The sequence below is a fragment of the Mauremys mutica genome, chromosome 5 (genome assembly GCF_020497125.1).
Source record: "Mauremys mutica isolate MM-2020 ecotype Southern chromosome 5, ASM2049712v1, whole genome shotgun sequence".
Classification (NCBI taxonomy): domain Eukaryota; kingdom Metazoa; phylum Chordata; order Testudines; family Geoemydidae; genus Mauremys; species Mauremys mutica.
The window spans coordinates 99,526,167-99,551,334 of NC_059076.1; the positions used below are offsets into that span (position 1 = coordinate 99,526,167).

At 41.3% G+C, this 25,168-nt stretch overlaps 1 protein-coding gene across 9 annotated transcripts in view; it reads left to right on the forward strand.

The window, feature by feature from the left end:
• APBB2 (amyloid beta precursor protein binding family B member 2) overlaps positions 1-25,168 on the forward strand; it is a 336,412-nt gene that overhangs the window by 278,843 nt on the left and 32,401 nt on the right. For 4 of the 9 annotated variants that reach the window (XM_045018103.1, XM_045018107.1, XM_045018108.1 and 1 more), the window contains one exon: positions 22,815-22,820. The exons of 4 other annotated variants lie outside the window; for them this stretch is intronic. In XM_045018103.1, the coding sequence (XP_044874038.1) occupies positions 22,815-22,820 (6 nt within the window). Of the gene's footprint in view, positions 1-10,454; positions 10,653-22,814; positions 22,821-25,168 lie in introns of those variants that run through there. One more of the 9 variants, XM_045018112.1, reaches the window with a different exon arrangement.

A 25,168-nucleotide genomic window follows, 5' to 3' on the forward strand; every position in this document is an offset into this window, starting at 1 on the left:
TAAGGTAACTTTGTTTTTAGCAATGGTAAGGAGGATCTATTGGCGGGAGAGAAGTGGGATGAGAGTGGTGAATGAGTTTTGGAAAAAAGGATGGAACAGAGCACTTCAGAAAGGAGGAATAGGTAGACAATCTAGATGGGTCAAAAGGTAGTAGAGTGGGGGAAGAAATGGGGATGTGGTTGTCGGGTTGTCACTATACTGAAATTTTTAAAAAACTATGAAGTATAACAAAATGGTTAAGTTAAGTTCTGTACCAGTGATACAGTGGCTGTCCTTAAAAACTTAACAATCACTTCAAATAGAGCTATTCTCAGTATTTTCTAGATATTCCCTATAGAGTAAGCAGTAGGAAGTGCTGCAAATATGGAGGAAACCATATCTACTTTTCACTTCTTCTTCGAGTGCTTGCTCATGTCAATTCCATTCTAGGTGCATGCCCACGTGTGTGGCTGTTGGAGATTTTTGCCTTAGCGGTATCTATAGGGTCGGCTGTGGCGCCCTTTTGAGTGCCACGCTCATGCATCAATATATTAGGGACTGTCAGCCCTACATCCTCTCAGTTCCTTCTTACGTACCGCCCGTGGTGGTTAGTTGGAGCACCTTTCCCTTGCCTTGCAAGAGTTAGCAGTTCTTCTACTTCACTTAAGGCCTTGTAAATAGTTTGTTTACTGTAGTTAGTTAGTAAGTAGTTGTTAAGTAGTGTAGTTAGAGATAGAGACCCAGTGGGGACTTTACCTCAGGTGGGGCAAGCCCAGTCTCTGGGTTTTAAGCCCTGCTCTGACTGCAACAGGCCGATGCCTGTTAATGACCTCCATAGCAGCTTCCTCAAGTGCGTGAGAGAATCACATGTGAAGGACAAGTGTCGCATCGCTAAGAACTTTCATCCCAGAACTCAGAGCAAGATGTTCGTTTAAGGGCCCTTCTCATAGAGGCTGCTCTCCACCTGGCATCCAAGCCTTCCCGGACAGACTCTTCCCCCAGCACCTCGGCCTGGGTGCACAGCACACCCCTGGCACCAGGTTCTGCCCGGCACCGCCCCCCGTCACCGGTGCCTAAGAAGAGGGTGGTTGGTGCCAGTAAATGAAGTAGGTCCAACTCTTGTGCCAGAGCAGGTGTTCCTATTTAGCCAATTAAGAGGGCGGGCCAGCACAAAGGGTTGTAAAGGATCAGGGAGATACCCAGTGAGAGGGAGTCCCACTGAGTCAGAGCAGACTAGTTCAGTCAGGAAAGGCAGATGATCGCTGCCGGAGATCAGGGGATTCTGGAAGTCCCGGAAAGAAATAGAAGGTGGTTCCTGGGAGAAGGCAGGAGAACAACAAGAGAGGTTTGCTGACTGGCAGAGAGCCAGGGCCAGAGAGGGCTGAGGGCAAGGGAGCAGCAGAGGAGTTTACACGCTGACATCTCCAGGACCAGAAAGCTGGACCCAGTGAAAATGTGAGAGGCCCAGGAAGAGGGGTGCCCCCCAGCAAGGATGTTCCCAGCACAGAAGCTGTGGAGATTCCTGCTGGGAAGGGCTGGGGTGGCTGTTCCAGTATAAGGACAGGAGAGGACTGTCAGAGTCTGGGCATGGTTGAAGGCACCAGTATGTGGGGCATCGAGGTACAAGATGTCTTGAGTTGTAATGACTATGCTGGGATGAGAAATGGACCACACGTTTGGGACTTTTGTTATGAATTATTTGGACTATGTTGTTGTAATAAACCAGCCCTAAGGATGGGTAGCTTTGTGACAAGAAAGCCTGAAGTTAAGTTGTTGGGTCACCTGAGAAGGAAGGTCCAGGCAGGTGTGCTGTCATACTGCAGCCTGCAAGAGGAGGGCATGCCAAGCCGGGCTGCCCTTTGACAGCTACATCTTGTTTAAGTGGGCACTTCTGGTGTAGAACATTTGTTATTGACTAATAGCAGTGTCTGGGACAGTGGTAAATGTTTATCTAGGCGGTATCTCCCTGAAGATAACTCTGTGAGCAGTATTCAGTATTTTTCAAAGGTCTTTGAGACCAGGCTAGTTCAATTTGCTAAGTCGTACAGGGTTGATTTTTGAATTGCAAAGCCACACCACCTATCTTTCTCCTTTTACTGCGATTTAGTTCTCACTTGTTCTTTTGTGCCCTGTGTTAAGAAGCTAAACAAATTTCTGCAAGCATACCTATGAAAAACTCATCTGAGAAACAGATAGGCAGTACCTGGAACTGTGAAATAAATGATTTAGGTAGGGAAAATACTCATTTTTGTAAATTTTTGTCGTCTTTTACTAGAGGAGTAAATAATTGCTCTCTAGATCACCTTTGTGTTTAAAAGAAGATAGCCATTGTTTCCTGGGAGAGGAAATGGTGCTTAAATTCCATTAGTGAGGTGGCTGCGATACATTTTGAAAGTGTTTTGTCTTAGACATAGAGCAGACCTGCAAGTCTGGGCCCACAGCTCAACTGTAGCATGACGTGTTACAATATAATTTTTATAGAATAACTCCCTGTCCATCTACTAAGAAACTCTGAATCCTTTGCAACATAAAGACATAAAATACCACTTAGCTAACATTCAAACAGATAAAACTACAGCACCCTTCCAGGTCCCTTGTCCACATAATCTAGCTTTAATTTTTGTCAAAATATGTATGAAACCTTAAGATTTTACTGAGCTCTTTGCACGAGTGCAGGAGGTTTGCCTTTAGGGCCTTATCTGTTGATAGTGCTTCCCTTTATTTTTTTGTTTGAACTGAAGACTCCATTGCCGGGAGCAAAGTTATGGGTGACATGATATTTTGAACTTCCTTTCTGGAGTAAATCCTTTTGATTTTCAGGCATTTATTAAAACCTTAACTATTGGATAGGAATATATTACTGACCCATTTTCGGAAACGTGGCCCTATTCCGAGTTTTCTGTGTTCTACAGAGAAGTTGATTTACTCTACCTAGTCAAAGGATGCCTCCTTATCCAATGATAACATAACTAGCAAGTCAGCTAGAACAGCCATTATTGTCCGGTGTGCAGACTCTTGCCCAGATTTTCTGCTGTGCCAAGTATCCGCTTTCTGGTTTTCTGTTTGGCTAAGCCCCAACAACAGCCCTAGCATAGAATACAGCAACCGGGGGGGATGTGGCGGGGTGGGAGATTGGACGGACTATGCCACATGCTAGCTGGGGATAGCTAGAGCAAAGTGTTCTCTCTCCACACTTCTGATATACCCCAGTGCACCTTGTTCACCAGCATTGAGTATGCGGACTCTCTGCCAGCTCTCAAGCTCCCCCAGTTCTGAAGCTTTCTCAGCTAGCCCAAACCAGCCAAATCTGGCCTTCTGCTCCGCAAGGAGGTTGGAATGCAGCAGACAATGTCACCCATTACCTGCTGCAGGCTTGCTTGTTATGGATCGCCTTAGCTTTGCCCATGCTACAATGCATCTTCAGTCTTGGGACCTGTGTTTCAGCCACGATGCTAATGTCTCAGTTTAATAAGGAGATAGGGCAGTATGACTTGATCTGTTTCATCTTTGCTAGTTTTTGTTCATGACAGTTAAGGGTGGCAAGCACCGTAGGAAGGAGTATGTAACAAAGTCATGGGCTGCAGACACTGAATGTTGCCAGCTTGCATGATTTTGTTGGGACTCTTGTGATATTTGGTATCTTTTCTTAAAGCACCAGCTCCTGAAGGCAGGTGGCTGTGTGAAAATATCAGCTTTCATTTAAAAATAAAAAAAGGCAAATTCTTCCTCAAGTGCTGGTCTCTATCTGCATTGCACTGTGGGTACACATGCTTTCCATGTGTCTGAGACCGGTGAATTCTTGCAAGTAGTGTCCATTGGTCTGTGCCTGCACGTTCGACCTTGCTCTTCTCATGTTCTGTGTCAGGGGTACAAGGGCGTGGTATGGACCCACTGCCTCTCTAGTTCCTTCTTACCACCACATGGCCTGAATCAGCATCCTCCCTGTGTCCAGAGCTTCTCCTTTTTATCTTCAAGTCTGTAAATATTTCAGCGTTTTAAACAAGCTGTTTTAAACAAACTGAAGAAGAGGTCTGTCATGAATAGTTAGTAAAGGGTTAAAGCATAGTACCTGGTGGGCATCTGACCTGAGGACCAATCAGGGAAGAGAATTTGAAACTCCTAGGAGGGAACTTTTCCCTCTGTTTGGGGGGGTCTTGGTCTTTGGCCGTTTGGAGTTCAAGAGATCAGACGAGTTAATCAAGTCCCTACAAGTTCCACCTTTCTGAACTAATTTCTTCTAGTCAAGATAGTGAGTATTAGAAAGATACTTTGTGTCCTTATCTGATAATCCTATGTTTGCAATTCTGTGTGTTTGTTATTGATTATTCTTAATTCTGCTTGTACTGGTTGTACTGAGAAAGAGAGAGGATTCTCTCCAGAATTTAGCAAGGTTATACCCTATGAGTGCCCAGCTTGGATTCATAGAGATTCTGTATTTTCTTTTGTTCTCTTAATAAATTCTTTTCTTTTCTTTGGACTTGGTTAATTCCTTCCCTTGACTCCTGACAAGGTCTATGTAAGCTCGAAATCTTGTCTCCCTTATCAACAGAATTTGGTCTAATAAAAGACTACCTTACCCATGTTGTCTCTCTAATATCCTGGAACCAACATGGCTACAACAACGGTGCATGCAAAGTTTAAACAGCTATTTTACCTCAGTATAGTTAGTGTTAGTCCTTTTTGTACTATATTTAGTAATAGATGGAACTTCTTAACCACCCCGATATGGGACTTAGATTATGCCCGGGACACCAGGCTTTAAAAACTGTCTCTTGTACCTGCTCTTTCTCATTTAGTAACAACCACCAGTACTGCCTTTACTGTCTCTGAGAAGCTCCTATCTCTGCTAAGTGCAATATCTGTCACTCCTTTCCCATCTGGACTTGTAGGCACAAGAACTCTGGCTTAAGAAACATCACGTGGAGCAAGCAATGAGGCCTCAGTTGGACTCAGGCTGGGGAGATCTCCCTATACGTTGGCCACAAGCATTTTACCACCAATGCTCTTATGAACCACCCAGTAAGTGACAGAAGGTACAAAGACCATGATACCCGGCATCTCCCATATCAACACATGCTCCCCTGGCCAAGAGGTACTTTTGACAAGATGTTCGGAAGTTGCAAACCAATTTTCATTTCATCTCAATCTGATCCCTAAATCCACTTTGGTGGCCACCTGGGACTTTTTTTTCTCCCCAACTAGAGGGCAATAACAATAGACAAGTGGGTGTTGGATATCATCCATTCCAGCTATACCATCAAGTTTCTGTCCCCACTTCCTTCAACGCCCCCTTTCTTTAGGACCATTCTCAAGATGAGATCCTCCTGTATATAGAAGCAATCAACTTTTGGAATTGGTGTATCAGGAAGAATATCACCCTATCAGTAGTGCACCTTCCAGGAGACCAGAATTCACAGGCCGACAGCCTCTGTGGGCACTTCACCATTAACCACAAGTGGGTATTACATGATTCAATGGTGAACAACATCTTCACTCAGTGGGGAACCTCGACTTGGGACATGGTCACCTACCAGACAAACAGGAAATACATTATATACTGCGCCAGGGGAGCTCAAGGCCTGTCCTGAGAGGTGATTATGTGCTACTCCCTTGGAAAGACCATTTGAACTATGCCTTTCCTACCATCTTCCTGCTACTTCAGGTTCTTTGGAAAATTCAACAGGGTGGATCACAAGTCATCCTCATCACAATCAAACGGCTCAGACAGTTCTGGTTCCTAAATCTCCTACAAATGTGAACTTGCCCACTCATCAGCATTCTGCTCTTTCTGGATCTCTCGATGCATGAGAATGGTATGGTCAGACACCCCAACTCAGGTGCTTTTCATCTCACAGCTTGGTATTGGGATGAGTGTTGAACCTACAATGTTCCTTCTCTGAAACTATACAAACTGTTGTTAATAATAGCAGAAAAGTCTCCACCAGAAAAAGTTATTTAGTCAAGTGGAAACGTTTCTCTGTATGGGCTCAGCAAGACCATATGTCTCTAGAGTCGGCAGATATTCCTATTATCTTGGATTACCTCCTTATCCATAAGGGTCTTTCCCTTAACTCCCTACAGGTTCACTTGGTGGAAATCAGTGCACCACCCTCCAACAGAGGGCTATTCTGTCTTTACTCACCCAATAATGTCTAGGTTCCTAAAAGATTTAATCAGAATCTTCCCACCAGTAACAAAAAAAAAAACAACCCTTAACTTTGTGCACTCACTAATTCACCTCATCTGTCAATGTAGATAGCCTTCCTAATTGCAATCACCTTAGCCAGAAGGGCAGGTGAACCTGGGATGCTAATGGCAGACACACCCCTGCCCATACACACTATTCCATAACGACAAAGTTTCGCTACGACTGCACCCAAAATTCACACCCAGAGTAGTTTCAGAATATCTCACTAATCAATCTATTCGCTTACCTGTGTAATTTCTGAAGCCGCATGCTTCGAACGGAAAGAAAAGTTTTCATTCCCTTGAGATGAAAAGAGCTTTGGCATTTTGCCCACAGAGAATGAAACAGATCAGAAAGTCACCTAGATTGTTGCTGTAGTGGAATGAGTCTGAGAACACACTATTTCCTCGCAGAGAATCTCTTAAGTGGATTTCTGTTTGTATCCTACTTTATCAGTTGGCACATCCGCCTCCCCAACATGGAATAAGGGCTCACTCTACAAGAGCACAGGCAAACTTCGTAGCATCACTTCACAAGGTACCCCTGCTTGATATTTGCAAGGCAGTAACATGGAGTTACAGCCATGCGTTCATGAGACATTATACCTTGGTCTAAACCTCCGCCTTTGACTCATGCTTTGGGATACAGGTTCTCCAAACAGTCATATCATTTGCATCCTCAAACTATCCTCCTCTTAGAGCATTGCTTGTCAGTCTCACACAGTGGAATACGCATAGGGACCAGCACTCAAAGAAGAAACGGAAGTTACTTACCCTTGTAACTAATTGACCCTACTTTCAAGAATTCTCCAGTCACAGGCACATGGAGCACATGTGTACCCACTGTGGAATACAGATAGGGATCACACATCTTAAAGAACTCTAGTTTAAAAAGCTAAATAAGTTCCCTTTTCTAGCCCTCACAGTTGTGGAGAAATGCCTGAAAGAGTGAACCAGGTGGATCGTAAAGGCTTAGAAGCCAGAGGCAAATAAAAAGAACCCAAAATGTATTACTTTTTAAAAATCTCATGATTTTTAAGCCAGTTTTATGGTTTTGGGGGGGTAGGGGAGGATTCATGATTTTTGAATGCTGAGGATTGGCAATACTGCAGACAAAAGGCGCAATTTTAATTACTAAGCAAATCACATGCACAGACTTGGTTAGCAGGGACCCAAACTCTGGCTTTTCAGTTTTAAAAGCTGCCTCTGTCACTGAGGCTGCAGCGGAGTTCCCTTAGCTGAAAGAGAGGTATGTCCCTTATTCTTTCTGTGGGCCAGCGACTAGAAGCAACAAACACAGACTACAGCAGGGGAGTCAAGAAAGCAGGCCTGAATGTTAATGGTGATTTAGATAATGATTTCTTCGCATGGGGTAGCCAAGGTCAAATATTCATCCATAATTGGATCTTTGCTGGAGGGTAAGGAGATAAAAGCTTGAGAAATCATCTGTACTACATACCAGTTCAACATGGGATTAGAAATTAATCTCAAATCACTTTAGGTATTGAAATATATAGACATTCTTTCTCCCCCGTCAAATTCTATGCCTGTATCTTTGAGTCTACAAAGCCTGAATAAGTTAACAGTATGGAAATCCTTTTGATCAGGTCATGTGTGTTCCCTGAGTAATGCTTACAGTAATTTGATCAAACAAAACAAAACTGGTTTGTAGCTGCTGAGCATAAAGTAACATTAAGGAAGAGTTATTATCCAGCTTAAATGTGAGATGGAATGAAATAAAATTGATTTTCTAACCTGTTTAAGAGCATAACAGATGACAGATGTGATGACTTAATTTTCATTTAGGTTATCTTGGGGGATTTATTTTTAATTTGAGACTATTTGAGCTAGCCCTCCAAACCTGATTTTAGAAGGACTCAACTTGTTTATTTTGAATAGGCAGAGTAGTTTCTCTCTTCCTGCGTGTGTTTAAAATGTGTAAAGTTTTAAAACCAGGCTTTAGATTCTGCACTGTTTGAATGAAAGCGTTTTTGTGTTTTGTTTTGTTTTTTTACAAATAAGACAGCTATGGATGCTCTTTGATTTTCAACAAAATGGTGGGACGTATTTGTGAGCAGTCAGATTTAACATGCTGATATCATTTAGCCCATAGGTTCTTAACTGAGGGTCATTGTGGCCCCTCAGGTGTTGTAAACAGGTTGGGGGAGAAAGGGAGGAGACATGACTGCCCTGATCTTATTTTATTAAATGGGATCGGAGTCCCAACCCGGGCTGCCCAGAGGATTCAGGGGGCCTGGGGCAAAGCAATTTTGGGTGCCCCTTCCATAAAAAAAAGTTGCAATACTATAGAATGCTATATTCTCGTGGGGTCCCCTGCAGGGCCTGGGGCAATTGCCCCACTTGCCCCACCCTCTGGGCAGCCCTGGTCCCAACTGCATGAGAAGTGGGTTCTGGGGGGCGGGGTCCCAGTATGGTAGTTTCTGGTTTAGACACCCTCATGATATATATTCCAAAACCAAAATCTGGCTTTCAAAAACCAACCTATTTTCATCATTTGGCATTTTTCTTCACTCCCACTCCTTCTCTTTCTGTTCTTTTCCCTCTCTTTTTCAGTGACATTGACAATTTTTAGTTTTGGTTTTTCATTGAAAAACTGGGGAAAAATTCAAAATTTCCTGCAAAAACCAACAATCTTTTCCAACCAGCTCTACTTTTCTTAGGGCATAATTCTACTTGGTGTGACTGTTGTTTTGCTTATATGTATAAATTTCTTTTTCTCATCTTCTCATTTAGAAAAAGGACAGTTTGATTGAAACTTACTCTATATATCATTTGGCACAGTACCAAGAGTTTCCACTGTTCCATTAAATTGCTCTTCTTGTGTAAAAGCAAATGAAAGGGGTTAAGGGAGGGAAAGTTCTCAGCTCACACAAAACAAAGTCGGCGTGTTAAAACAGGGAAGCTTGGCTTCTCTCCTTAGTGTTCATTTAAATCAGTGTCTAACATTGTTCTTATGAATTCTTTGTTTTTGCCAATTGGAAAACCACCATATCCTGTTGTTCTTTGGCTTTTGAAAATGAAACAGAAGATTATACCAACAGGAGAAGAGCAGTAGAGCGGGAAGTCCTCAGAAATATCAAATTACTTTTGCCTTCACATGCAGCCTAAGCAAGTTAACTTGAATGCCAAATGGAATTGGATAACAAGTGCAGTGTGTGGTCTTACAGAATTAACCAGTCCATTAAATTGCACGTCTGCTTTGAAAATGTCTAAAAGTGACGTCTCATTTCTCAATTTATTGGCCTCCTCTTTGTATCAAGACTCTCAAGAGTCATATCAACTTACTATGGTGGCAAAATTATTTTACAGCCTTACTCCTGGTAGCCCTGCAGATCCAACATACCTAAGAAACAGGGAGCTGGATCTGTTCTTCTTGTGCGTCAGTAACAGAATTATTTATTAAGTTCCAACCTGTTACTTCTTTGAAAATCTGTTAAATGTAATGGGATTGCACAGGTGTCATTGAGGCTTAATTTGACCTGCCAAATCTGATGGTGATGTTTATGAAGGACAGACTATCCAGACTCGCAGAGCCAGGCTGATATTGCATGGCTGACAGATAAAATATTTTTTTACTTTATCTGAGCACATTTGATAGGGAACTCACTGAAAGACAATAAACCTGGTGCCCTGGAGTGTCATTTTTACAGTCACTTTAGAGCAGAACCCCACTTTACATTAGATGTATAGTACTGTGCATTCATATTTTGGAGTATCAAATTATTTGAAGTATGTATTTATACAGATCAAGGATTCATTTCACTGCTAGCATAAGCAGGTGTAACATCATTGAAGTAAATGAAGTTGTGCCTAATTCTGCATACTGAGATTTGGTTATTTCGCTGCCTTTTAAAAAGAAAAAGCATTGTAAAACATTTAATTTTCTATATTGCATCCTGTTTAAACTGTTTTGCTTAATACACAGCAACAAACAAAAATGAGAAACCTTTACACACTTCCCGCTTTCCAAAAAGGTTGCTTCTAGTCCAGCAGGTTAGAGTTAATTGTGCTTACAGGACAGAAAGATAATCTACAGTAAATACATTGTATTGAGAGAGTGGAAAGACTTTTTCACTGCCCAAAATGTGCTGAACACAAAAATGGTTAAAATCAGTGATAACAGGGAGAAAGACACACCCCTGGCTGAGCCATGCAGTTCAGGAGACAGCATCCGCTCATTCACAGCTGTATCCAATCAGCTCAGCCATGCACGGTGAGTGAAGAGAGAATGAGGGCGGTCTCATGAAGAGAGTGGGAGCTGACAGGATTTGGTTCAACTTGATACAAAATGAATGAGCTACTATTCCCAGGAGTGTTCAGCACAGGTCATTGAAGTACAAGTACATGGCTGTATCCAAGAGCAGTTTGCATCATCTGTACGTTTAACAGGACCAGGCAGGGCATTGAGTTGGGTGGTTGCATCTGACGTGCTTGGCATTAAAATCCTGTTTGCTGCAATAAAAAAGGTAAGAAACTTTAAAAAAAAAAAACAACCCAAACCCAACCCTACTCCTCCCATCATATACACCACAATGGAAACATAGTAGTAGCCTTTGTCTCTCACTGTATTTTAAGAGCTGTGGTCCATTAGTTTAAAGATCCTATGTAGCTGCCTGCAAGGCAAATGACAGCTTCTAGTGTGACAAAGGCAAGTCAGGTTTCTTTTCTCAAGAGCTGACACTTAACAACCTTCAGAAAGGCATTGTAGCAGAGATGTGGGAATATATGGTATGCTGTAAGTATTTGTTGCTTCTCCCCTCCCCCCCCCCCTCCTTCCCCTACAGATGTTGCTCATTTGGGCGGTAAACTGATGAACATAGCTTAGACCTTGAGATGCTTGATAGATTCATTGGTCAGTGTTCAGTTCAGAATTCCTGTTCCTAAGCTGGCTGCAATTGCTGGCTTCATAGTAACCTGCCTCAATCTGTGTGTAATTCTGTTGTGCCTGGGCATAATTTGTTTTTATTGCCAGTGCTGTGTTAATAGGCAAAAAGATGGATTAACAGTAAATTGCAGAAAGCTCATTTGGAAAGGATGATATAAATCTGTGTGTGCTACTGCTTATGTATGGTGTCTATGTAATTTTCTTTCTTGTTAACCCATAGCTACCCATTATCCTGTTTTTCAATAGATCTTTGACAATGGAGATTATTCATTTCTAATTCATGAGTCTTTGATTTTGAAATTTTATAGAGCTTCTTAAAGAGTGAACATTTCATAAAGATGGAAGAACTATAACCCCATCAAATTCTTGGTAGACATTAATGTACAGTATATGTGAGACAGTTTATGGCTCTTTTGACAGAAGAAGAAACTTAAATGATTTAAATGTTATGTATTAGCTTGGGTGCTCAGGGATGAATCTGTGCTTCCTCAAGCCTATCTGTATTCCTGAAGAATTTGAAACAGGGTGAATTTCATTGATTTGATAATTGCTATAGAGCTGTGAATCCTCATTATAATATTGGGTAGGGGAGAAGGAAAGGCAAACATTAATCCTTTTTTCCCCCGCCTCCGCTTAACTCAGCAGTGTTACTCTTCAGTTGGGTTTGTAACATTAGTTGCGGAACCTCTTTGCTTTCCTAATATCTGTGCTATTTTTTGTTTCCTCAGTGTAAAGGGTATTAAGCATTTCTGAGGTTTGATTTAGTGCAATAAAACATGCAAAGAGGCTTTTATCTCTAAACTATGACTTTAATTACATTTTTGTAGCTGTTACTTCATGACTGACATAATTTTAATAACTTTAGGTGGGAGGGGTACTGTTGTTTATCCCAAAAACATTTCTTAAGAGAAGAGCTAGTTTAAAATTGTTTATTTGTAAAACGGTAGCTTTATTTCTGTAACTTGGATCTTTCTAATAATGATATTGGTTTGGTATATCTGAAAAAAACCCAAAGCTTTATGGCAGCTATGAATAAAAAATTATGTTCAACAATAAACACAAATAACCACACCTATAAATGTTTTAAATATTTCTCAGTTTTATTATTAATTAGTAGGACCAAACAGCAATTGAAACTGTGTGAATTAATATTTAGGCAATTATGTATGTATTGATAGACTAAACACATTCTTGGAATTGTTACAATGTTGTGTAAACCTATTCAGCAAGGTTTTTCCAGAGCTGTTATGCTTTAAGGTAATGAAATAAAAACTACACATAGTAGTGGACCAAATTCTGATCTCATTGACACCAGTGTAATTCCAGAGTAACTGCACTGATTTTAAGGGATTTACGTGGCTTTAATCCAAATTTACTATACCAGTGTCACAGAGTGCAGAATTTGCTCCATTGTATTTTGGGAGGCCTCTTGAAAACCCTTATTTTTTGGCTGAAACTGGTCCATGTCAGATTTAAACGAATCAGTTTAAACCAGGAAATAAAAATCCATGAGATATATTCAGTTTGGTTTCTCCATTATGGGATGTAATTAACAGATCTTTGAAATTAGTATTTGGTACCTGACAAAGAAACCAACACTAATAATTTTGGTTGTATTCTGTGGCATGGAGGTTTTGTCTGATTAATGCCTATGCAAATTTCTAAAATAGCTGCACTGGAAGGAAATGTGTTTTATGATTGAATCTGCTAATCTGTCAAAAATAACACTTTCGCCATCTGAAATGGCATTTTGCTGAATTGGGGAAAGGTTGTCTGCTATTCCTTGTTAATTCTTTTTCTGCTGCCGAGACCCATTCATTTCCCCCAACAAGCGAAACTTCTTATGGTCTGTTCATGTTTAATTACAGAGTTTCTTAGGAGACAGGAACAATGCTATTCTATTATGTGGTGAATTCTGGTTGTATTAGGTGACCTTAGGCAGATGAAGGTACCTTAGACGTCTGATGATATGCTGCATGGGGCTAGAAGTGCACTGACTGCTTCATTTGAGGCCCTGCATTCAATTTCTATAACTTTAGAACTGTGGTTGAGGGGAATGCTGAAAAAATGCTGGAGTAATCTTATACTGGTGTTCTGTAATTATTAGCCTAGGGAACTTTTGGTTTATAGAGGCCCAGCAGAGGAGCAGTTATGCCATGTCAAGTATCAATATGATATTTAGCCCCCAAACTACCATTCTGACATTGCTGCCTTGGTGCAGCCTTTAAGTATAGAATTAATTCATTGTCCCATTCTGGTTTTTTAAGTGATTTCATACAGCATGTGTCAAACTGTTCGAGATATTTATTTTATTTTAAAAATAGAGCTTGAGTAGGTTACAGGGTTTCTATGTAGGATATGATTAAGAGCATAGGGCCAGAACAAGATATCAATTTTTAAGCAGAAATCCCCGTTGCTTCCAGTGGGAATTTTTGCTTAAAAATTGATGGCACAATCTGGCCTGTAGTCAATCGGGGATTTTTACAGCAAGAGCTAAAACCCATAGATTTTCTTGATTTTAAAATTTGGTGGAGGGAAGAGCCCTGAGACACAGGGCCAAATGCTCAGCTGCTGTAAATCACTTTAGTTCCATTGACTTCAGTGGAAAAAATGAGGTTGAAGCCTGTGGAAAATAAGGTTAGAAAACTGCCTGACTTTACATTCAACCACAAACAGAACAAACGAACAAAACTCTAAATCTCTATTTTCTTTTAAATGCAAGCAAATTTATTTCTCAAACATGTAATAGATATAATATGGGCATTAGCTGGTCTCTAAAGAAAAGCATTTTGTCCTGTGTTAAATTTTGAGAGAAATTTCCAGATATCCAGAGATAAAGGTTACATTGTTTCTTTTTTATTTGTCCTGTTGTGTTCAGCTGTTAAAGAGTGAATCCATTCTGTATATGCATTTTGCTGTGTCAAACACTATTATGGTTCATAAACGCGGATTACAAAAACATGAAGATACGTTCTCTGTACTCCATAGGCTGGCTTTGGAGAAGTAGTGTATGAAGATGCACATCTATGGATTTAAGCAAATAAAATTTAAGAGCTTATAAATCCTCCAGTATTTAGAAGAGCAGAGTATTTCAGTTTATCAGTATCTTTCTGATAATGAGGTGCCCAGAATTGGAGGCAGTATTCCATGTCTGCTCGTAGAAGTTATATAAAGAAAGGACTGTAATCAGCTAGCTTTGGTCATTGACTTCCTCGGTGTTTGTGGCCCAAATATATATCAGCTCTTTTCACTGCCATATCACACAGCAAACGCAAACTCATGCCTAATATCCTCTCTGTTCAGAATTTACTGCTTTCCAGTTTTCTCCCTCTCATTATGTGTCTGTGTTTCAGATTATTCCTGCTTGAACCCTATAGGGCCCAGTCCCATCTCCATATCCTGCACTTGTTTCTAGTTCTGCTGCAACTACCCTTTGGGCTGAGATGTTCCTTACCCCTGAATTTAAAGGCTGAGGAAGCAGGGCAAGATCCTGCTGTTGTTTTGAAGGAGGGCTGTTAATACTATGCAGCATCACAGTCTCACATTTTACCATGGATTGTCTTTGTCTACTATATGTAAAGACCAGATGGTAGAGAGGCTGGTAAAAATGTAAGAACAAGTATAGAACCAGAGATATTTAAAGGGTTAGTTAAACATAATTAGGGCCATGATCTGCCATTGATCTATAAGTATTCTGCACAAAAGACAATGAGAAGGTATGGTCTTATTTTCAGTGTATTTAACTTACTGATAATCTAATGAGCTAGTATATTCTTTATTCAATCTTCTTTGCTTTACCAAAGAAGTCTGCATAATTAAACTTCATTATACAGAAAAAACACTTTTCTCCCTCAGATGCTGTGCAGGAAGCTATCAGCTTGTCCTGATATTTCTGTAAAAGTAGTTAGCAAAGAACTGTTTGTGTTCCCCATATGTTGTTATTATTTTTAAAGCAAATGTGTATCTAAATGGACACGCAACCTGCAATAAAAGATGTCAACAACTGACAGTAATTAACAATTATTGTTAAGCGGGAGAACAAAAGCACTTAGGTGAGCCTAGGGTTTGGTTATCTTTTTAAGAATGCTGTTGCCATATTCACCTTTTCTAACTGTGCTTAGTCATCTAATTGTGCTTCCAAATGTAGCTGACACATTACATGTGGTGTCATGATTTATTTTAAAAAACGAATGTGTTTCCTACCTTAAAAAAACAAATTATTGAGAAACAGCCTGTTTTGAATTTTTGGGTGGGAGAGAAAGGGGAAGTCATTTTGAAAATCTCTGTATATGAAAAATGAATAGTTCTTTTAGTAGTTTACCCTTATCACTTTTCAGTTTATTAGCAGCACAATCCTTTGAGATACAGTGTAGATTTGATAAATATCCTTAATATCTGGAGGAGCCAAAAGACAATTTAGAGCAAAACATAAATTATTTAATATTTTAACCACTTTCTTGCTAGCTTATTGGTATTAATAGCACTCTATAGACTGATCCTGCAATCTTTAGCAAGCAAAACTCCCACTGACTTTGTCCATAAGGTGTGTAGGATCAGGCACTTAAAACTCAACCAGTAAGTAATATGGAATCAGAGGTGGCTCTAGGTATTTTACAACCCCAAACACTGCAGGCAGGCTGCCTTTGGCGGCTTGCCTGCGGGAGGTCCTCGGTCCCGCAGATTTGGCGGCAGCCTGCAGGAGGTCCGCCGAAGCTGCGGGACCAGCGGACCCTCCGCAGGCATGCCGCCGAAGGCAGCCTGCCTGCCGCCCTCACGGCGACAGGCAGAGTGCTCCCTGTGGCTTGTTGCCACAGGCACACGCTTGGCGTGCTGGTTCCTGGAACCGCCCCTGTATGGAATACAGTATTTCTGTCATTTCTTTTTAAATTGTTCTTCCCTTCTCTCACTAATGATTTTCCTCACAATCCTGCCTCCTACCCCATTTACTTCTCCATCTTGCCCCAAGTCCTCTCATTGATGCCTTTGCCTCCCCAGAGCTGTCGCAAACTATATTAGAATTTGTCTTTTGACACTACAATTAGTTCCTTTATTCTCAGGTTGCTGACCTCCATTGCTAAATAATGCTTAGGCTTGATCTCTAAGTTGGATATTTTATAGCTGTGATCAGAAGTAGTTTTACATCAATCCCCTTTTATAAGGATTGAGTTACAAAATCGAGGGAAAATAACCTCAATGCAACTCAATCATCTGTTCTGCTTCTGCTCATGTTCCATGGAGGACCTCTACTGGGAGAAAATTCTACGTCAACAGTATCATTCTTCCTCCACCCTACCTCTCTCACCTTTACTCCCTCCTTGGTCCCCAGTATGAGTTCCTCTCCTGGAGCCCCACAGGGTCAGGATTCCATAGGTTTTACGACTGGGATACGAAGGGGTGGAGCCTCAATGGCGTTATCCTCTGAGGGCTTTGCAGATTTTGATCTGAAATCCAATTGAGACGTAATGCTGCTTGAAAACAGCTGCTGGCGGTTACTGCCAATGACAGCCCAGCTTCTCCAGAGGGAAGCAGCAACTCAAAGTGTCTTTCTCTGAATGGGATGGTCCTTTCCCTAGAGATCCGAAGGGTTAGCAGTGTGCAGCTTCTGCCTCCTCAGTGGATCCCTTAATCTCTTCCCCCAAGGGTATGAGGTGTCAGAAATTCTGCATAGGGATCCTTGCAGAGTTTCTTGGATCTCTTCTCACCCTCCCATGGGTATGTTTTAAAGTCAGTCCCCTCTTTATGGAATACAGTATACTCCTGTTTATCCGAAACCCTATTATCCAATCCTTGACATTATCCCAGTCCCTTCCTTGTCCCCCATTTATCTCATGCTGGAGGACAAGGAAGGGATTCAGGTAATGCAGAGATTCGGATATTAGAATAGAGATCCCTGGTGTGGATTGCGAGGAGGAGGAGGTGGCTACCTTGCTGCTGAATGGCTCTAGCAGCAGTGCAGGGAACCCTCTGCAGCCCCTCTGTCAGGGGAGTTAGTGAGCAGAACTGTGGCAGTGCAGCTGCAGAGGGCCAGTGACACCCGTCCCAATCCCTGCCCGTGCAAGGTGCTAGGAAGGCTCTGGTCCAGGAGTGATGAGCAGAGACCTCTGGCCAGGACTGCCAGGAGGAGGATGAGCTCCCAGCAATGGGGAAGCTCATCCTGCTGCTGAATGATTCCTGTCCTCTCAATTAGCTGAACTCCTGATTACTTGAATAAAATCTGTATCCCCCATGCTATCCAGTTAATTGGGAATACACTGTACATAGAATACTACATTCAAGATTCTTCACAGCTGCCCTTATAGCATCATAGCTAAAGCTGAGCTGGTCAATTCATTCTAAACATCTGCTTTCAAGTACTTACAACCTTCTGTGGAATCTGCCATTTGAACTGGAACTTAACATGTTTGCTTTTAGCTTTGGGGTGAATTTTTCTGAAAAGTTTAAAGAGAATTCATTCAGCCATATCTGAGCTATCCAAATGTGAAAGAAACACATAGGCAGATACAGTCTTTTGTGTGTGAATTAATTTGTAGGTTACAAGATGTGCTCAGTCTCTGCACAGACACATAGGATTCATTTGAAAACTATAATAAGGAATTCTAGTGATTAAAATGAGACTTGGTCCCCCTTGACTTGTTTGTACTTTACCGTTTTAGAGAGTTCCGTGGTGCGAATCTCACTCATTTATTGTTGGCTGAAAGAAATTAAACAATCTATTGTTTTTGCCACCCTTTACTGGTTTTCCTTGTACACCTCAACCTCGATATAACGTGACCTGATATAACACGAATTCGGATATAACGCGGTAAAGCAGTGCTCCGGGGGGGCGGGGCTGAGCACTCCGGTGGATCAAAGCAAGTTGGATGTAACGCGGTTTCACCTATAACACGGTATGATTTTTTGGCTCCTGAGGACAACGTTATATCAAGATAGAGGTGTACCTTTTTTCTTTCCCTTCCATGCTTTCTGCTTCAGTGGTATTATCTTGTTAAAATATTATGTGAAATTTCATGTTGCATAATGGTAGAAGAATTAACAGATTCAGTTTCAAGGACTTACATACCAGCAGATCAAAAATTGTGCATCCAGTCACCTTAAGTATGTTTAAATTTTGCTCTATCCAAGAGGCACCTTTTCCTTTGTTTTTTTTCCTATGTGTTGTTTAACATGGAAAATAATCTAAATTTTGGGTCTGAGACACAACTTGAGTGCACCTTTCAAATGAAATTAAAATTAGGGATCATTCACAGAAAATTCAGAATCATAAGCATTTTTACCTTTCACATTTTTAATTAGAAACATATTGATTATTTTTCAGATGAAATGTGCATTATTTTTCTTCGCTGATAGATTAGATTAAACCCTGAGAGAGACTAGATTTTTTTTTTCTTTCAAATTTTGAAATTCTGGGTCACTGAACTATTACCATGCTCATTGTATATAGTTGGAAGTCTTTTTTTGATATTAGAAACATTAGGAGCTAATTCAAAACTCTGAGTTGTTAGGGTTTTGATGAGCACAATGAGGTTCCTGTGATGTGTGTAAAGCAAGTGGGAAACAATCAATAAATTATAGCACTGTGTAGACGGGGAAGAGGAATGAGCGGAATCACTGATGATTGGAGAGAGGGATAAGGCTAGTGGATGGAATCCACTGCTGTTGGATGTTGAAGAGGGGTCACTCCTGGATCCCACTGAGATGCTCCTAGAATCTCCTCCCCATAACAATGGGGCTGATTCAAACCCTTCTATTTTAAAATTGTAGTGTGCAGCTCAGGGAACGTATTTTCCATTCATAATCAAATACAGATTTTCTTCTCGACTTCATCGCCCTCAGTGGCCACAATGTAGCACCTCAAGGGCCAAGTAAGTCCCAGTGCCACAGGTTGGACTCTGCTGTCTATTGATATTGAAGGATATAACACTGAATCTGATGATCCTGGAAATGAAACATTTTTCAATGACGTCGTCATTAAAATACAACCACCAGGATAATTTAAATCCCTGTATTGAGCTTTGTAGCAGCTCTTCAACATGTGCTTCATTCAAGAACAATCTGTTTATCTTCAATATGGAAAATAGGGCAGAGATCAATTTCTGATTATGCTTTAAAAGCAACTGAGACGAAGACTGGAATTTAATAAAAAGTTGCAACCTTCTTTTTATACTGACAGTTTTGCCCTCTATGTAACACATAAACAACAATTTAAAGAATGAAGCCTGGATATGTTCCTCCAGGCAGATTTAAACTTCTGGGTTCAAAAGTAAATGCTGTGAGTGAAGAAACAGAAGAAAAATGACCTAATAATGACTACAAGTTTGCATATGGGGGGGGAAATGCATTTGTGCTTAATGCTATCAATTCTACATGTGAAAAGAAAACTGCAAACTATTCTGTTCCAGTTGCTGATTATCCCATCCAAGAAGTCAGGAAAGTATGACGAGAAGGTCTTTGCCACTTCCTCAGATACTAAAAATGAAATGAAAAGAAGGTGCAAACATCCTAAATTTCTATTGTATGGATGTTAAGCACACTACTCAAACCTCATTGAGAAAGTAGTAAGATGGAACACAGTCCTAAAGCACGTTGCGGAAGTTCACGTGTCCTTCCCCAGCTACCTTTAACATCATAGTTGGTTATTTGAAAAATTATGACTTATTTCCCCCTGCTTCACAGTTTCACCAAGTGTCAGTATCAGGAAGATTGTTTCTACATTTTGTATTCAACTACCTCAGTGCTCCATATAGAGGTACTATAACTTCTCAACTCCTACTTGATATTATTCTATTTCTACATCCAAGGATTGCATTAGTGCTTTTGGCCACAGCATTGCACTAGAGCTCATGTTCATTTGATTACCCACTGTCACCCCCAAGTCTTTGTCAGAGTCACTGCTTCTTGGGATAGCGTCTCTCATCCTGTAAGCATGGCCTACATTTGGCCATATGTCTAATGAATACAACAGAGTATTACCACAGATAGTGCTGAAGAAAGAGAGAGAAACCAATTTAGAGGGAAAGTGGCAAAATGGCATCTAAATAGTAAACCTCTATCTTAATATGCATACATGCAAATATCTGATTTGTACACGTGCATTGAGTTAGGCATCCACAAACCTAACCTAAAACCTGGCCTAAAATGCATATGCAGGCCCCTCTGAAAATCCTAAATTCATTTTCATTTCTCTTCTTTCTTACCCAGCCCTTTACTGTGTGAAACATGTTTTCCTCTTCACCTCTGTAAGTGCCCCTTGTTTTCCAGTAGGATAGAACCTGAAATCACGCTGAGCCCTACATTCATTCTATCCCTGCAGTTTTACATTGTACATGAACCTCACTCAAATGCTCCGTGGAGATCAGCTTCCCTTCCTTGAACGAGTTCCACCCTTTTGGGGGTGAGAATGAGAGGAGATCTATTCTTTGGGCAGGAGAGTGGGATCAAGAGTGTCTTAACACTGGGAACAGGGTGAGCAAATGTAATCAACAGTTGATTGTCCTTTAGACCTCACATCTTTGGCATTTTTGTAGTCAAAGACAACAGATGAGAGCTCTCATTCTAGTGACATCATTCATTACACCCATAGAGGCAATGCACACATGTCTAACTTAGGTTCTAAATGCAGTCAACTCACTGGTATCTGCCTTGGGCAGCGGTTCTCAAACTATGGGTCAGGACCCCAAAGTGGGTTGCAACCCCATTTTAATGGAGTCACCAGGGCTGGCCTAGACTTACTGGGGCCCAGGGCTGAAGACCAAGCCCTGCCGCCCAGAGCCAAAGCTGAAGCTCAACAGCTTGAGCTCTTTGTGGCGGGGCTCAGGCTTCAGCCCTGGGCAATGGAGCTCAGGTTACAGGCCCCCTGCCTGGAGCTGAAGCCCTCCGGGTTCAGCTTTGTCTCCACCCCCTACCCCCATCCCAAGCGGTGGGGCTCAGGCTTTGTCTCCCCCCCACCCAGGGCAGTGGGGCTCAGGCTTCTGTTCCCCCCTCCTGGGGTTGTGTAGTAATTTTTGTTGTCAGAAGGAGGTCGTGGTGCAATAAAGTTTGAGAACCCCTGGTCTTGGGCAATGTCTGGTGTTTTTCTCTTACAGCAATCATTTGGCTCAGAGGACTGGAGCTTTCCTGTATAGAAGTGTGTACTTATCTGCAAATTCCCACTCCATATCTTTTCTCTTCTGGTCATGGAAAGAGCCTAGGAAGCAAACAGTCCTGGCATAGTGGAGGAGGACCATGGCCACAGTTCCTCAGGGCATCCCCAGTGACCCAAGTGTCAGGGTAACGAACAAAATCTGAGTAGAACAGTTGTGAAGACAAGCCCCCGTGGACATTGGCCTCAGGCATGTAGCCAGGAGATTGCCTGGGCTGCAGGATCCTGTAAGGGTAGGGAAATAACTTGTGGGAGGTGATTGAAGAGAAGGCTGGGCTGTCAGTTTTGCAAGTTTTTAACATTTGGCAGGCCAAGGTAAACGCTAGGCTCCCCCATAGTCTTAACCTCAACCTGGTAATGTGTGTTAAAACTACAAACTGCCTTGTCTTTGCTAAGCTTTTACCCCATGTTCGTTACTACATTAGCTAACATGAGTTAAGAATGCATCTTTTTCCTATTGAAGACCCACTATTGGAGGTAGCTCCAGTGGCCAGCAGTCACCAGCTCCAGCATCAGTGCAGGTCTGGACGAGGCACTGGAGTACAATAGCAATTATGGCTGTTCTGAGCAGCATGGGATTCAATAGCAGTGCTACCAAGTGCCAGCAGCTCTAGGGTGGCTGTGGCCCTCAGCAGTGGCAGCTTTCTAGGTGGATCCTGGAAAATCTAGTGAGGGGTGAAGGGCAACGACCAATGGAAGAGTGAGCTAGCTACGTTTCATCTGCTTCTGCTTTCCCTCTTTCTCTTCCCTTCTCCCCAGCCCCCGACCTGCTGAGAGCTATTGGGCTGCATTTGGGAAATAAAAAAAACAGCTTGGGTTAAATCACTTTAGTTTAGTATTTGTTAAAACAGCTTTGAAGCTAAAATCTATGCTGATTTACACTAGTTGGCTTCTACAGGGTTTCACAGGGGCAAGTTAGGGCAGAATTCAACCATGGATGTCTTAGAGGGTGTAATTTTCAACCGAGCCCAGGTGACTTGGATTTTCAATGCTACTTGTGCTCCTAAATCATGAGAGCTCTTGAAAATCCCACAGATGGAGAAGACTTACGGTAATTTGACTTCAGCTTAAAAAAACACTTTCAACCCAGATGGTGAAAATGAAAGCAGATTTACAAACTCTTTCAGTTTGGGCAATCAAGGGTTTAACAGTAACACTGTGTAAGGCATGTTTTTAAAACATGTGATTGGTTTGTTGCTGTCTGTTTAAATAGCAGCTCTTTTTGGAAACACACAGGTTTGCATAACTTTTTCATGTGTGCTTACTGCATACTGCTTCCCATATTTGTATGTGATATTTTAAGCTTGGTTACCTCCCGATGTTGATATGCCTGTGCTGCCTCTCTAAATTCAGCTGATGCCTCTTGGCTTCATTGTATGTTTCCAAAAATACAAACTTGAGCACCACAGGATTCAAACAAACTAACTGCTGAAAGGAAATAGCAGCAGTACACCTAGGTAAGCTAAGCAGGAAAGGAATATTGAATGTTAAATGTACAGTACTGCTGTCAACAGTTCTGTCTCATTGTATGCTGGACTTTTGTCTGTGTGAATGCTTTCTAACTTGCTCTTTCTGCTCTGTTTCTTCATGCTTTCCTGGATTCAGAGAGAGGTAAATGATTTTCATTTCTCCATCATTCTCCATGTTTATCTGCCTAGCACTCACCAAACAGTGCCAGTATCAGTCGTCATTGTCTTACAAAAGCTAACCTGTAGTGAAGTAAACTAATCCTGTATCTGGCCACATTTTTAATCCAGTAATGACAGTATTGCCAACCCCATGCATTCAAAAATCATGTGACTAGCTATAAATCATGAGATTGGGGGGGGGGGGGGAAATCAGGATTCTTTTTACATACATGCCTTCTGATGTTTGAGAATTTAGGTTTCACATTTTCCAGCTCTTCTCTGTGGCCATGAGGACTAGAAACTTCTTTTATTAAATAAAAGCTCAGATTCTCACATAATGACATGACTCCAGGAGCGAGGAGTTTAAGAAAAACAAAAATATCATGAGAGTTGGCAATACTGAAATTATTCTCTTCATCCAGTGTTTGGGATGGTGGGTTGTCCTTCAAGTTATATAAGCTGTCATGTATGCATTTTTTTTATCTGCATGTTGTGCAAAGTTGTTATTTAGGATTCTCTACAACACTTTCTGTTGTATTGGAACACATACAGTACTATTCTACTATATTGTTACCATTTGCTTTGCAGCTCAAGGGCTACAGTCAGGCAGCAATTTCTTACTGGTAGAATTGTACTCCGCAAGTCAGAATTAGGTTTCGGCCTCAGTCCAATTTTGTTTGTTCTTCTAGATAGAAAAGCCCTGGCATTGGGACAGGATGGAAGGGAGATAGTTTAGAGACGTGGACAGTTCCTTGGGTTTGCTTCAAGGAATATAATGAGACTACTTTACAAGCTTGACTGGTTTTTAATCAATTCTTTAGAAAGCACTGGCCTAGGGAAATGTTTGAACTTTCTTGGTGATTATGGCTTTGCAAGCTAATGTACATTTCATGCATGTAAGAAGTGATGCTCATTCTAGGCTAACATTAACAAAAGTGTTCTGTGATCTGCTTCTCTGGTTGTGAACATACTGTGATTACTTTTTCTGTCTGAATAATAAAGAACAAAAGGAACTATCACTCCCAACTGCTTAATAAGGCAAATCTCAATGAAGACACTGTTCTAATATTTGCTGCCATCTTCAATTAAATGTGCAGTTGAGCTTTGAGCATCTCAATTTGATTTCTTTATCAATTATTTCAATATTCCTTACGAAGGCTTGCATCTTTCACTTGTATCTATGAAAGTAGGATTGTTGTCTAAAATATCTAAATATTAATTTACTCTAGTAACTGTTTATCCAAGTTACATGATTGGCATCAAAGAGGCTGTTCAAAGATTTAAAGGTACAATATATTTTATATGAATTTAGTAATTATGAAAAATGACTAACCTGGAGACTAACCTGTGATGCTGCACAATGTGAGTAGCAGCAGTGTAGTCTTTCCCATGCTGTCTCATCCATGTACCTTAGCCTTGGAGAGAGCACCTCTAGAGCTGAGTAAGTAGTTGAATCCCCATATATATGTAATAAACTTTCTGAATTAAGATGGGACTTCTTCTCTAAAAGAACTGCAGTGTGCAGGTTCATGCTAATGAAATGTCAAGGGTCAGAACCTGAGCTGGTGTAAATTGGTGTAACTCCACCGAGTTGAATGGGACTGTGCCAGTTTCCATTAGCTAAGGATCTGACCCAAAAACCTCTACCTCTATGCACAAAAAAACCCAGTGAAAATCCAAATTTGAAATGGAAGCCCTGTGCTAACACTCTCTTCCTGACTCGTCATATAGTTCCTGCCCCCTAACTAGAACTAGTCGGGAATTCTTGACTAAATGGTTTTTGTCAGAAAATGCCAGTTTGTCTAAACCAAAACTTTTCCAGGAAAGGGTTGATTTTTGGCAAAACTTTCTATCGGGGAGGTTTTTCAGCTCCATGATGGTGTTTCTGGTGAGAGAGAGAGAGAGAGACCGACTACAGAATGTGGGGAAAGGGTGAGTGATTCATTATGCTTAATAGCTATCCCTCTGCCTAATCAGGATGAAGTGCTAAGTATGAAGAGAATCCTGTCTAATTCTCTATTGGAAGGGTGGTGTCTATGACATGGAGACATAGTTATATGGAAAATACATGGGGGCACTTAGAACTTTGAGAAGACGATAGCACGTACAGGAAATTGGGAATTCAAAGCCTAGAAGCATAGAAATATTTTCAGATTGGAGCATGGCTTGTAGCCTAAGATCCTAAAGATCTGAATGTCACAGAGGTGTCAGGTATGGGGAGGCAGAAGGAGGGGTTAAAAATTAAATATTTTGAAAGGGTGGGAATGATCTCTGAGATGTCAACTAATAATAGAAAGGCTGGGGCTTTCTTTCACTGTAAGAACCTCACAT